Here is a 14,835-nt window from a genome sequence, read left to right on the forward strand (position 1 = left end):
CCATCGTGGTCTGAGAGAGTGCTTGATATAATTTCAATTTTCTTTAATTTATTGATGCTCGTTTTGTGGTCTGCTTTGGAGAAAGTTCCATGGGCTGTTGAATAGAATGTGTATTCTGTGGTTATTGGATGAAATGTTCTGTGTATATCTGTTAAGTCCATTTGTTCCAGGGTATAGTTTAAATCCGTTGTTCCTTTGTTGACTTTCTGTCTTGATGACCTGTCTAGTGCTGTCAGTGGAGTATTGAAGTCCCCCACTATTATTGTGTTGCTGTCTGTCTCATTTCTTAGGTCTATTAGTAATTGTTTTATAAATTTGGGCACTCCAGTGTTAGATGCATATATGTTTAGGATTGTGGTATTTTCCTGTTGGACAAGGCCTTTTACTATTATATAACGTCCCTCTTTTTCTCTTTTAACCGCTGTTGCTTTAAAATTTGTTTTGTCTGATATGAGAATAGCTGCCCCTGCTTGCTTTTGGTGTCCATTTGCATGAAATGCCCTTTTCCACCCCTTTACTTTAAATTTATGTGAGTCCTTATGCTTTAGGTGAGTCTCCTGAACAGGAGGCCGCAGATGGTTGGTGAGTTCTTACTCAGTCTGCAGTTCTGCATCTTTTAAGTAGAGTATTTAGTCCATTTCCATTCAATGTTAGTATTGAAATGTGAGGTACCGCGGCATTCATCATGCTCTTTGTTGCCTGTGTACTTTGGGTTTTTTTGTTTTTTGCTTTTGCTTTTTAACTTGAATTTTTGTTTTGTAGGTCCTATGTGATTTATGCTTTAAAGAGGTTCTGTTTTGATGTGTTTCAAGGATTTGTTTCAAGATTTAGAGCTCCGTTTAGCAGTTCTTGTAATGGTGGCTTGGTAATGGTGAATTCTCTCAGCATTTGTTTGTCTGAAAATGACTGTAGCTTTCCTTCATACACGATGCTTGGTTGCACTGGATATAAAATTCTTGGCTGATAATTGTTTTGTTTGAGGAGGCCGAAGATAAGGCCCTAATCCCTTCTAGCTTGTAGGGTTTTTGCTGAGAAATCTGCTGTTAATCTGATAGGTTTTCCTTTATAGGTTACCTGGTGCTTCTGTCTCACAGCTCTTAAGATTCTTTCCTTTGTCTTAACTTTGGATAACCTGATGACAGTGTGCCTAGTGAAGATCTTTTTGCAGTGACTTTCCCAGGTGTTCTTTGTGCTTCTTGTATTTGAATGTCTAGGTCTCTAGCAGGGCCGGGGGAGTTTCCTCAGTTATTCTCCCAAATATGTTTTCCACGCTTTTAGAGTTCTCTTCTTCCTCAGGAACACTGATTATTCTTAGGTTTGGTCGTTTAAGATAATCCCAGACGTCTTGGAAGCTTTGTTCATATTTTCTTATTCTTTTTTGTCTTTGTTGGGTTGGGTTACTGTCTTCAAGCTGGTAATTGAAAATAGACATGATTTAAATATCTAGCAATAAAAGATTGTTAAAAATAGTACATCCACATGATCAAATATCATTCAGTCATTAAAAATTATGACAAGGCCGGGCGCGGTGGCCCACGCCTGCAATCCCAGCACTTTGGGAGGCTGAGGCGGTGGATCACCTGAGGTCATGAGTTTGAGACCAGCCTGACCAACATGGTGAAACCTTGTCTCTACTAAAAATACAAAAATTAGCCGGGCGTGGTGGCGTGTGCTTGTAATCCCAGCTACTCGGGAGGCTGAGGCAGGGGAATCACTAGAACCTGGGAGGCAGAGGCTGCAGTGAGCCGAGGTTGGACCACTGCACTTCAGCCTGGGCGACAGAGCAAGATGCTCTGTCTCAAAAAAAAAAAGAAAGAAAAAGAAAGAAAGGAAACTTGGCCCAGGCTATCTGCCTCCCAGCGGTGAAAGAAAAGGGCTTTAGTTCTTCCGTAGTCTGTGAAGTCTGCATGCCGGATTCGCACCCTCCCCTGAGTTCTGGCCAGGAGGCTTCCCACCCCATTCAAATGGTTACAAAATTTGGCTAGAGAATTCCTTCTCCCTGTGGGGTTTTACCCCCTCCTTCTCTGTCCACCCTCCCTGTGGTGCCAGGCAAGAATGGGCTGCTTGGGGATCCAGTGAGCTCCCGGGGCCTTTCTGCTGCATCCTCTATCCCTGCATTTTGCGTGGCTCTCTAAGTTAAAGTCTGAAACTTTGACTGCAAACGGACCTTCAGCTTCTCTAGTGGGGGTGTGTGCTCAGGAGAGGAGGGTCTTCCTTTCTCACTTCTGCAGTTGGGACACTCACAGTATTTGGGGTGTCTCCCGGGTCCTGCAGGAGCAGTCCGCTTCCTTCAGAGGGTCTGTGGATCCTCTTGGGGTTGCTGGTTTGTTCTTGCAGTGGATCTGGAGCTAAAATTCACAGTGCAAGCCTCTGCATGCTGCTCTGTCCGAAGCTGCAATCTAGTCCTGCTTCCTGTCTGCCATGATCCTTTAATTCCTCTCCTTCTGATTTTTTAAAAAATGTTTTATTATGGAAAACGTCAGGCCCTTCCACAAAGTTAGAGAATAGTGTAATGAACCATTATGTACCCATTACCCAGCCTCAACAGTTAGCAATTCAAAGCCTGTCTTGTTTCATGTATCTCTCTCATTCACTGTCATTACCCAAGTCACAGACATGATATTATTTTACTTCGATTTGATGTAGCTTTTTCATTGTTTATTTTCTTTTTGTAGAGATGGGGTCTTTCTGTGTTGCTCAGGCTGGTCTTGAACTCCTGGCCTCAAACAATCCTCCTGCCTTGGCCTCCCGAAGTCTTGGGATTTCAGGCGTGAGCCTCCACACTCAGCCTCATTGTGTATTTCTGAAAGACTTTTAAAAATAGCCACAATACTGTTATCACTTCAAAAAAATTCAGTTATTTAGTATTACCAGATGTCCAGCCAGTGTTCAAATTTTCCCAAGTTTGTTCATTGGTTTATTTTACAATTTGTCCAAATCTAGATCTAAATTAAGTCTATAAATTGCAATTGGTTGATATGTTACTTGTCTCACTTAATCCAGAGGTTTCCCTTTCTATCTCTTTTTTCTTCCCTTGGTATTTATTGAAGAAACTGGGTCATTTGTTTTATAGGACTTTTCACAGTCTAGATTTTGTTGATTGTATCCCCATGGTGTTCTTTAACGTACAGTTGGCCCTCTGTATCTGTGGGTTCTGCATCTGTGAATTCAATCCCGGATAGAAAATATTAGAAAAAAATATGTCTGTACTGAATATATACAGACTTTTATTCTTGTCATTCTCTTAATAATACATTATAACAACTATTTACATAATATTTACATTGTATTGAGTGTTATATGTAATCCAGAGATGATTTATATTATAGGGGAAGATATGCATAGGTTATATGTAAATCCTACACCATTTTTTATCAGGGATATGAGCAACCTCGGATACCAAAATCCTGGAGGTCCTAGAACCATTGCCCCATGGATACTGAGGTGCACACTGTATTCATCTGCCCTCTGTACTTCTTGCAGATTGATAGTTGGAGCCAGAGGCTTGATTCATGTTTGATTTTTGTGGCAAGAATACTTCATGGGTGGTAGTTGTTATTCCATCACTACACCAATATAAACTGTAGTTATATAGATATATAACTATAATCATACCCCTGGTCTGGTTGTCTTTTTGTTGTTTCACTAGGCTTTGGTTAATTCTTTCTTCATTTCTCCTGTGGTCTTTTTCTCCACCATCAAGATTTCTTTTTTTCTTTTTCTTTTTCTTTCTTTTCTTTTTTTTTTTTTTGGAGCTGGAGTTTTGCTCTGTTGCCAGGGCTGGAGTGCAGTGATGCAATCTCAGTTCACTGCAACCTCCGTCTCCTGCGTTCCAGCACTTCTCCTCCCTCAGCCTCCTGAGTAGCTGGGATTACAGGTGCCTGCTACCACAACCAGCTAATTTTTGTATTTTTAGTAGAGATGGGGTTTCGCCATGTTGGTCAGGCTGGACTCAAACTCCTGACCTCAGGTAATCCACCTGCCTCAGCCTCCCGAAGTGCTGGGATTACAGGTGTGAGCCACTGTGCCCAGCCAGGATTTCTTTTTTTTTTTTTTTTTAATTTGTAAGGCATCATACCTAGACTATCAGGATTTAAGTATCTAATTTGGCTGGGGGAAGAAAGAGAAAAACTGCTTTTCAATATTTTCATCTACTTTTAAAATATTTGTTTATGGTACCATCTCTGCTTCATCTCTTTCCTCATTTAAATATTTCTGCCATGTGAAACCATTTTACTGAAACCATTCTCATCAAGGTTATCAACGAGCTCCTTGCTGAATACAACAGACCCATCCAACCTTACTTTGCTTGATAGTTGGACACCTTTGGATACTGTTGATTGCTTCCTTGAAATACTCTCTTGGCTTTTGAGACATACTCTCTCCTCTTTTTCTTTTACCTCTTGAACTGTTACTTTCAGCCTCAGTTGTAGGCTCTTTTAAATATAGGTGTTGCTCTGCACAGTCTCCATGGGTAATCTTACCCGCTGCTGTGGTTTCAGAAAACATTTCTAAATAAAAAGTACCAAACCTTTTTTTTTTTTTTTTTTGATAGGTTGGTTCGCTTCAGAACTAACTTGTTTGTTACAGTTTGGTACTGGAGATTTCACAGGCATCTTAGAATCAACATACATAAAATGGAGTTAATCATACTTTCCTCATCCCCTCACACATTCTAGTTTCCTGTTCAATTTAGTTTAGTTTTTTTGTTTGTTTTTTTGAGACGGAGTCTTGCTCTGTTGCCCACCCTGGAGTGCAATGGCTCAATTTCAGCTCAACTGCAACCTCCGCCTCCCAGGTTCAAGCGATTCTCCTGCCTCAGCCTCTCAAGTAGCTGGATTACAGGTGCTCGCCACCATGCCTGGCTAATTTTTTGTATTTTTAGTAGAGACGGGGTTTTGCCATGTTGGCCAGGCTGGTCTTGAACTCCTGACCTCAGGTGATCCACCCACCTTGGCCTCCCAAAGTCCTGAGATTACAGGCATGAGCCACCGCGCCCAGTCTCAACTTGGTTGTAAGCCAGAAATCACTTGACTCCTTGACTGACTTTCTCCCTTTCTGGCTGTCCACATTGAGTCACTAGTCCTGTAAGATTTACCCAGTAAACAACTTAAATGCATCTCATTCTTTTTATTTACTCCTGTTGTCCTAATGTAGACCTCTGTCATCTGTAACCTTCATTACTGTAAGCTTCCTTTCTGATCTATTCTTCACTATGTAAGTGAGAGTGATTTTTTTTTTTTCCCTAAAATCTTATCTAATGGCTCCCTATTGGCCCTGGGATAAATTATAACGACCTGAGTTTATTTTGTGGCCTGTTTGCTTGCTCAGCTTCGTCCTGAGTCATCACCCGCAGGTGGCAATACTTGTCACATTATTCACGCTGTTTTAATTGCCTTCTTGGCCGATGCTTCCAGTAGACTGTAACTTCTTGAATGTAAAAACCAAGTCCAGCCATGTGTGGTGGCTCACGCCTGTAATCCGAGCACTTTGGAGACCAAGGCCGGCGGATCACTTGAAGTCAGGAGTTCGAGACCAGCCTGGCCAACATGGTGAAACCCCGTCTTTACTAAAAATACAAAAAGTAGCCAGGCATGGTCGTGGGTGCCTGTAATCCCAGCTACTCAGGAGGCTGAGGCAGGAGAATCACTAGAAGCTGGGAGGCAGAGGTTGCAGTGAGCTGAGATTGTGCCAGTGCCCTCCTGGGCAACAAGAGTGAAACTCTGTCTCAAAAAAAAAAAAAAGACCAAGTCCTTTTCCCCATTAAACATGTTATTTAAGACAATACCTAGCACATAATATAAATTAAGTGTTCTTTATGTTTGTTGAATGAATAAATTTGTTCAGTACACCAATATATTTAATGATTTATGTATGTGTTTTATCATTATTAGATAATCCTACTGTGCCAGTACTGTCATCATTCTTTTATTTTTATTTCTTAAGAGACAGAGTTTCTCTCTGGCGCCCAGCCTGGAGTATAGTGCCACAATCATGGTTCACTGCAGCCTTGACCTCCTGGGCTCAAGCAACCCTCCTGCCTCTGCCGCCTGAGTAGCTGGGACTGACTATAGGTGTGTGCCACCATGCCCTGCCAATTTTTTTTACTTGTAGAGACAGGGTCTCGCTTTGTTTCCCAGGCTGGTCTCAAACTCCTGGGCTCAAGCAATCCTTCCACCTCAGCCTCCCAAAGTGTTGGGATTACAGGCATGAGCCACCATGCACTACACTGTCATTATTCTTGTACATTCATTTGCTTTTTTGGCTAGCAGAGATATGTTTATAATTAAATTGGACTCTGTAATATACATAATATAGTGGGGGTTTTTTTCTGATTAAAGCAGGGAGTTTTGCCCTACCTCGTTTTCACTCTATATAATTGAGCCAGGCATGGTGGCTCATGCTTGTAATCCTAGGACTTTGGGAGGCCAAGCCAGGAGGATTGCTTCAGTTCAGAAATTTGAGACCAGCCTGGGCAACGTGGCAAAACCCTGTCTCTACAAAAATAGAAAAATACAAAAAAAAAAAAAAAAAATTAGCTGGGGTTGGTGGCACATGCCTGTAGTCTTAGCTACTCAAGAGGCTGAGGTGGGGGGATACCTGAGCCCAGCTTGGTTGAGGCTGCAATGAACCATGATTATGCTGCCACTGTACGCCAGCCTGGACAACAAAATAAGACCCCATCTCAAAAAAGAAACAGTATGAAGAAAAGTGAGACTTGAATAATTGGGAGTTGTTAAGTACCAAAGAAGTATGGTTTACTGGCTTGTCTGTTGTGTTTGGTTCCAGTTCCACTAGTTCTTACTGATTCCAACCATATTTCTCAGAATTTAGATGGAGTGATAGTGATGGCTTTCAGCTATCATTTGTAGTTAGCTGGGCTCCAGGTCAGAAGAATCCTTAAGGATTATAAAATAAATTCCTGCTTATACTTACTAGAATTGTTCTTCAGATAAGGATCTCTAATGAAATAGCAGTTGCCATAGCGAGCACCTGAGCTGTCACTTTTTCACTCAGGGCTCATGTTCGTTTTTCGTTTGTTTGTTTTTGAGACGGACTCTTCCTCTGTTGCCCAGACTGGAGTACAGTAGCATGTTGGCTCACTGCAACCTCTGTCTCCCAGGTTCAAGCGATTTCTCGCAAATTTTTGTATTTTTAGTAGAGACGGGATTTCACCGTGTTGGCCAGGCTGGTCGCAAACTGCTCACCTCAAGTGGTCTGCCCACCTCAGCCTCCCAAAGTGCTAGGTTTGCAGACATGAGCCACCACGCCTGGCCTCAGGGCTCATATTTGAAACCCGAAGGTATGCATTTTTTTTTTCCTTTAAAAGAAATTGGGTCTCGCTTTGTCACCTAGGCTGGAGTGCAATGGCATGATCGTAGCTTTCCATAACCTTGAACTCTTGGGTAGCAAGCATTCCTCCTGCCTTAGCTTCTCAAGTAAGCATGCACCATCACACCTACCTAATTTTTAAAATTTTCTGTAGAGACGGGGTCTCCTATGTTTCCCAGGCTGGTCTTGAACTCCTGGGCTCAAGTGATCCTCTTGCCTTAACCTCCCAAAGTACTAGGATTAATTACATGTGTGAGCCACCACACCCCGCCTCTCATTCTTCTTTCTTCACTGGCTTATTCATTACTGTATTCTCAGTGCCTGGAGCAGTGACTGGAATGGCATTTGAAAGGTACTCAGGAAATGGTCCTTAACTCTTCTGTCCATGATAGGTTTCTAGATTGGTTGTCCCACAGGATCTTCATTATATGTTAATTTCATATCATTTGGAGGATGATTTTTTTATTGCTTTGAATTGCCTCTTCCAATCAAATTTTATATATACCAGTACCTCTATTTTAATTAAGACCATCTCAAATACATTTCTTAATTAGGTACATTGGTTAAGAGAGCATAAGATTCCAGCACTTTGGGAGACTGAGGCAGGAGGATCCCATGAATACAGGAGTTTGAGACCAGCAATGTAGGGAGACCTGTCTCTACAAAAAAAAATTTAAGAATTAGCTGGGCATGGTGGTGTGTGCCTGTCGTCCCAGCTGCTTGGGAAGCTGAGGTGGGAGGATCGCTTAAGCCCAGAGGGGGAAGGCTGCGATAAGCTGTGATCATGCCACTGCACTCCAACCTGTGTGAGAACCGTCTCCAAAAAAACAATAAAAAGCGTAAGATTGCTAAGTAGTGTATGTTATAAATACCGGCCATTCTAAGGTTATTGGTGACTAACACTCAACCTTGAAGTTTACTTCAGTTATAGTTGGCACTGTTAGGCTTGTGCAGTTCATGAAACCCTTATCTGTTTTACCTTTTATACCTTTTTTGTAAATTTGAAATTTTACTTTTTGTCTCTAAGAGAGAATTACATTCGTTTAGAGTTACATATTAATATTTGAAATCAAATGTATCTGGCAGGTTAACATGATTGGGAGTGGGTAAATGTATGTTAAATTTAAAAGTAATGCTGTTTTGGCTCATTGAATTATTAATTTAAAAGACAAAACTATGGTTTTTGACATTAGTTGACTTTCACTATAAGTGGAAAATCATCATCTAATATTTATACTAACATCACAATAAAATTTATCTTTGAAAATGAGTACTGTAACTAATAATTTAGAAATAAATTTTAAGTGAAATAATCTTTTTTTTTCTTCTCTTTCTCCTTAGGTGGAATGAATCTTACTTGTTGAATATCTTCTGGTTACTAGTTGGATTCATTTGTGAAAGAATCATTTTCCCCTGTGTGGAAGACACTTAGTGGCATATTTAAATTATAAGTCCACGGATCAAAAAGCTTTTTGATTTCCCAAAGGAGGGACATACCACTATATCAGATAAGCTTGACATTACAGCCAAGATGGTGCTGTCCCAGAGACAACGAGATGAACTGTAAGTTTCTTTGTTTTGTGCTTTAAAAAAAATCTCCCTCATGAGAGAGAAAGTAGTAAATTAAAATACAGCTTTGGGAGGTCTCTTCTAAGATTAAAACTATTTTTACCAGTGTTCCAATATTAGTTTAGGCAGTTTGGTCTGATTTTAAAACAGTCTTATTATGATATAGCATTATTTTTAAAATTTATTTATTCTTTCTGAGAAGGAGTTTTTCGCTTTTGTCACCCAGGCTGGAGTGCAATGGCGCCATCTCGGCTCACTTCAACCTCCGCCTCCCAGGTTCAAGCTATTCTTCTGCCTCAGCCTCCCAAGTATTACAGGCACCCGCTACCATGCCTAGCTAATTTTTGTATTTTTAGTAGAGATGGGCTTTCACCATGTTGTCCAGGCTGGTCTCGAACTCCTGACCTCAAGTGATCCACTCACCTTGGCCTCCCAAAGTGCTGGGATTACAGGCATGAGCCACTTTGCCCGGCCATGATACAGCATTATTCACCCTTGTGACTTGACTGTATGTAAGTTTAACGCAAAACAGACAAGTCAGTTGGGATGAGTTTTACCCTAAGCTTATTTTTATTTTTATTTTTGAGATGGACTCTCGTTCTGTCACCCAGGCTGGAGTGCAGTGGCGCAATCTCGGCTCACTGCAAGCTCTGCCTCCCGGGTTCACGCCATTCTTCTGCCTCAACCTCCCGAGTAGCTGAGACTACAGGTGACCGTCAACACGCCTGGCTAATTTTTGTATTTTTAGTAGAGATGGGGTTTTACCGTGTTAGCCAGGATGGTCTCAATCTCCTGACGTCCTGATCCGCCTGCCTCGGCCTCCCAAAGTGCTGGGATTACAGGCGTGAGCCACCGCGCCTGGCCCCTAAGCTTATCTTTTAAAATATTATGTTCAATAGGAAGTTAGGTGCTTCATAGCTCCTCTAAACCTTTTTTTGGTCTGGAATCTGTGCGTTAGAAAAATGAAAGCTGTTTTGTTCTTGTTATCACTGATGTCTTTCCTTTGCCTTGTTGTGTTTCTTTTATCTTCCAATGGCCATTACAGAATTTGAAGAATTTGAACTTTATGAGGTAGCTAATAAAATAATTAATGCAGATGCTTTAATGAGAGAGGTGTGAAATGGTTTGACCCCTTCTGTTTTAGAGTATTTTATAGCATTCCATTTTTATAGGTGAAGAACATAGGGGGATTTTCCACTCCCCCGCTTCACCTGACTAGCTTTAAAAACATAAAAACAAAACGGGAAAATGTAGCTTTATGTTCTACTTCTTTTTTTTTTTGAGATGGAGTCTTGCTCTGTCGCCCAGGCTGGAGTGCAGTGGTGCAATCTCGGCTCACTGCAACCTCCGCTTCCAGGGTTCAACCAATTCTCTTGCCTCAGCCTCCCAAGTAGCTGGGATTACAGGCGCCTGCCACTGCGCCCAGCTAATTTTTGTATTTTTAGTAGAGAAAAGGGTTTCACCATCTTTGCCAGGCTGGTCTCTAACTCCTGACTTCGTGATCCTCCTGCTTTGGCCTCCCAAAGTGCTGGGATTACAGGCATGAGTATGTTCTATATTTTTACAATTAAAAAAAAAATTTTGTGGCTTTTCAACAATTTTTATTTGGAAGTAATTTCAAATTTATAAAGTTGCAAGATTAGCACAAAGCATACTAATGTTTTTTGAAATACACCCATTGTTAACATTTTGTACCATTTGCTTTATCATTTGCACTCTGTGTGTTGGAGGGCTGTGTGTGCAGTATGCAATAGGTTTTTCTTAAACCATGTTAGAGTAAGTTGCATATATCAAAGAAATACCTTTTCCCACAAATAAACTTAAGTAGTTCCCAAAAATAAGGATATTCTATAAAACCATAGTATAGCTAGCAGTTTTATTAAATTTAACCTTCCATATTCCAGTTTTATCAGTTGATTCCATAATGTCCTTTGTGGCACTTTGTTACTCTCGTACATCATCCCATCCAGGAGCAGGTATTTCATTTAGCCCTCATGTGTCTTCAGTCACATTTAATCTGGAACAGCTCCTCAGCTTTTGTCTTTTTTTTTTTTTTTTGACCTTGATGTTTTTGAGGAATAGTCTTTGTTTTAAAATAGAGTATTTCTCATATTGTCCTTTTTTTTTTTTTTTTTTGAGACAGAGCCTCGCACTGTCACCCAGGCTGGAGTGCAATGGTGCGATCTCGGCTCACTGCAACCTCCGCTTCCTGGGTTCACACTATTCTCCTGCCTCAGCCTCTCGAGTAGCTGGAATTACAGGCGCACACCACCACACCCGGCTTATTTTTTGTATTTTTAGTAGAGGCGGGGTTTCACTGTGTTGGCCAGACTGGTCTCAAACTCCTGACCTGGTGATCTGTCCACATCAGCCTCCCAAAGTGCTCATATTGTACTTTTCTAGTGTTTCCTCATGATGAGATTCAGGTTACGCATTCTTGGCCAGAATACTACATAAGTAGTTTGTATTCTTCTTAAGAGAGTTGCATTTAGAGAGACATAATGGTCATCTGCCCCTGAGTTTTCATCCTCAACCAAGATGACTGATTTTTCCACTGTGTAGTTACTGTCATTTTCTTTACCACAAATAAGTGGGAAGTACTTTAAGACTATGCAAACATTCATGTTTTCCATCAGTATTTCCCTCCTGGATTTGAGGTCTATTGATTCTCGCCTGAACCATCTTTACTACAGTGGTTATAGAGTGGTGGTTTTCACCACCACTCATTCCACACTACAGGCAGCACTTATCATTTTGCTGTAAGCAAGGGACTTTCTTTTTCTTCTTTTTATTTACTTGCCTTTTTTCTTTTGTTTTTGTTTTTGTTTTTTTGGGAGATGGAGTCTCACTCTATTACCCAGGCTGGAGTGCACAGAGTGCAGTGCTGTGATTTTGGCTCACTCCAACCTCTGCCTCCCGGGTTCAAGCGATTCTCCTGCCTCAGCCTCCCAAGTAGCTGAGATTACAGGCACCCACCACCACTCCTGGCTAATTTTTGTATTTTTAGTAGAGACAGGGTTTCACCATGTTGGCCAGGCTGGTCTTGAACTCCTGACCTCAGGTGATGCGCCCACCTCGGCCTCCCAAAGTGCTGGGATTACAGATGTGAGCCACCACACCTGGCTGTCTTTTCATTATTGGTGTGAACTCATGAGTTCTCATATTTTCCATAGTTTATCATTCATTACTATTCTCACTGTTTTCATACTTGAATTGTCCCAAATTTGGCCCATGAGAGCCCCCTCAGTTGATGCTTTTGTATGCTCCTATCATTTTGGGAGATTACTTCCTTACTTTCTAGAATAACAAGATGTTCCGGGTTTACTGTGTACCTATCCTGCCTTAATTCTAGAATCAGCTCTTTCTCCAACAAGCTTTGGTTCTTCTTAGTGGCGCATGATATGTATTAGAGACCAAGATACGGGCACTAGGTATGGGCATTATTACTGGGATGTCTTTGTTTCTGGGCCCTTTAAGTAGACAGAGGTAGAAAATACATGCATGTATAAATACATATACTGACACCCTAGTATAGACATATACAAGTGTTTTCTCAGTCTTGGCACGATTGACATTTTGGGCCAAATAATTCCTTATTGTGGGGTCTGTCTTGTATAATTTTGGTTGTTAGCAACATCTCTGGCTTCCACCCACTAGATGCTACAAAGAAAATTATCTCCAGACATTGCCAGTGTCACCAGTTGAAAACTACTGATAAGTACCTACATGTCCACATACTTAACTTTAGAAATCATTAGGCTACAGTGATGCTTCTAATTCTGGTCTGTCCCCACAGAATTCTTTATCTTCTCTCATACCATTTATTTGTATCCCTCTTCTTCTATAGTGAGAACTCTGACTCCCAATAATATCAATAGATTGATTCACTTCCTCAATTCTGTAATATAGGATGAGCAGCCCAAGTCCAAAAATCCAAAATGCTTCAAAATCCGAAACTTTTTGAGTGCCAACATGACACTACAAGTGGACAGTTCCACACCTGACTGACCCCATGTGACAAGTTGCAAATGTTATTTAAAATTTTGTATAGAATTACCTTCATTAGAACTTGGGGATAAGTGTTCAGAAAAAAATAAATAAAATTGCCTTCAGTCTGTATGTATAAGGCATTTATGAAACAAATGAATTTCGTGTTTAGACTTGGTTGAGTCTCATCTCCGAGATACCTCGTTAGATACATGCAAATATTCCATAATTTAGAAAAAATGTCGAAATCTGAAATACTTCTGATCCCAAGCATTTCAGATAAGAGCTACTCAACCTCTACTTCTCAAATAGTTTTAGAATTGTTTCCCTCATACTTCCACGAAGACCAGACATCCGGGAAAGGATTGAGAATTCGCATGCAGCTCTGCTCCTGCCTGTCCTGCCCACGACATGATCATCAAATGTGTTAATAGGTTACTTAGAATTTGTTTTGTTGTTGTTTTCCCTCTTTGCATGATGGTATTACTCATTTGAAATATAGTTGGGTTCATCTTGCTTGTTTTCATCCTCCCCCTCACTCCCCGCTGTCCTATCTTTAATTTTTTTAATATATAAACCATTATCTATAGAAAAACATATACCCAGAAGTGTTCTTCTCTTATGAATCCCTTCCACCACGTTACCCCCAACTGCTTTCATCCCTTGAGGGAACCAAGCTTATTGTTTTTAAAAATATGAGATAGATATATGTCTTCTTATTTCTCCCTCTTTCTTAAATAAAAGGTAGCATACTATATATGTTCTTTGTTTGTTTTTTTGTTTTGGAGACAAGAGTCTCATTCTGTCTTCCAGTCTGGACTGGAGTGCAGTGGCACGATCATGGCTCACTGCAGCCTTGACCTCCCGGGCTAAAGCGATTGTTATACCTCAGCCTCCCGAGTAGCTGGGACTACAGGCGCATGCCATGCCACCATGCTCAGCTCATTTTTTCCTTTGCCTTTTTTGTTTTCCCCCTTTTGTGGAGAATGGGGTCTTGCTATATTGCCCAGGCAGGTCTCGAACTCCTGGGCTCAAGCTATTCTCCTGCCTCTGCCCCCCTAATAGCTGGGATTACAGGCATGAGCCACTGCACCTGGCCACACTCAGCTAATTTTTCTTTAGTTTTTGTAGAGATGGTCTCACTATGTTGCCCAGGCTGCCTCTGGGCTCAGGTGATGCTTGCACCTAGGCCTCACAAAGTGCTGGGATTACAAGTGTGAGCCAACACACCTGGCTTTTTTTTTGTTTTTTTTTTTCTCTTCCCCCAGAGACAGAGGCTTTCTCTGTTGCCCAGACTGGAGTGCAGTGGGGTGATCTCAGCTCCCTGCAACCTCTGCCTCCTGGGTTCAAGTGATTCTTGTGTCTCAGCCTCCTGAGTAGCTGGGGTTACAGGCACGCACCACCACACCCCGCTAATTTTTTGTATTTTTAGTAGAGACAGGATTTCACCATGTTGGCCAGGCTGGTCTCAAACTCCTGACCTCAAGAGATCCACCTGCTTCGGCCTTCCAAAGTGTTGGGATTACAGGCGTGAGCCACCGTGCCCGGCCCACACCTGGCTTTTTTTGATGTTGTTAAAGACAGATTCAACCCCTTTCGCCCAGGCTGGAGTACAGTGGCGCAGTCAGAGCTTACTGCAACGTTTAATTTCTGGGCTCAAGAGATCCTCCCACGTCAGTCTTCTGAGCAGCTGGGACTGCAGGCTCCCGCCACCACATCTGGCTAATTTTTTATTTACAGATTTTTTTTGTAAAGATGAAGTCTTGCTATGTTGCCCAGGGTGGTCTCACTCTTGGGCCCAAGCCTCCCGAGTTGCTGGGATTACAGGCTCAAGCCACTGAGCCTCTCTTGCTTTTTTTTTTTTTTTTTTTTTTCCTTACCAATCCAGTATCTCCTGGAACTTTTTCCATATGAGCTCATAAAGTTTTTCCTCATTTTTCTTTTTAA

The 14,835-nt window shown here is 41.4% G+C and overlaps 1 protein-coding gene across 2 annotated transcripts in view; it reads left to right on the top strand.

The window, feature by feature from the left end:
• Positions 1–14,835, top strand: part of PAFAH1B1 (platelet activating factor acetylhydrolase 1b regulatory subunit 1) — a 93,103-nt gene that overhangs the window by 36,815 nt on the left and 41,453 nt on the right. For both annotated transcript variants that reach the window (XM_063598857.1, XM_003809281.5), the window contains exon 2: positions 8,674–8,895. In XM_063598857.1, coding sequence (XP_063454927.1) covers positions 8,864–8,895 — 32 coding nt within the window. In that variant the 5' untranslated portion in view covers positions 8,674–8,863. The remainder of the gene's footprint in view (positions 1–8,673; positions 8,896–14,835) is intronic.

This window comes from Pan paniscus, chromosome 19 (assembly GCF_029289425.2).
Source record: "Pan paniscus chromosome 19, NHGRI_mPanPan1-v2.0_pri, whole genome shotgun sequence".
Lineage (NCBI taxonomy): Eukaryota > Metazoa > Chordata > Mammalia > Primates > Hominidae > Pan > Pan paniscus.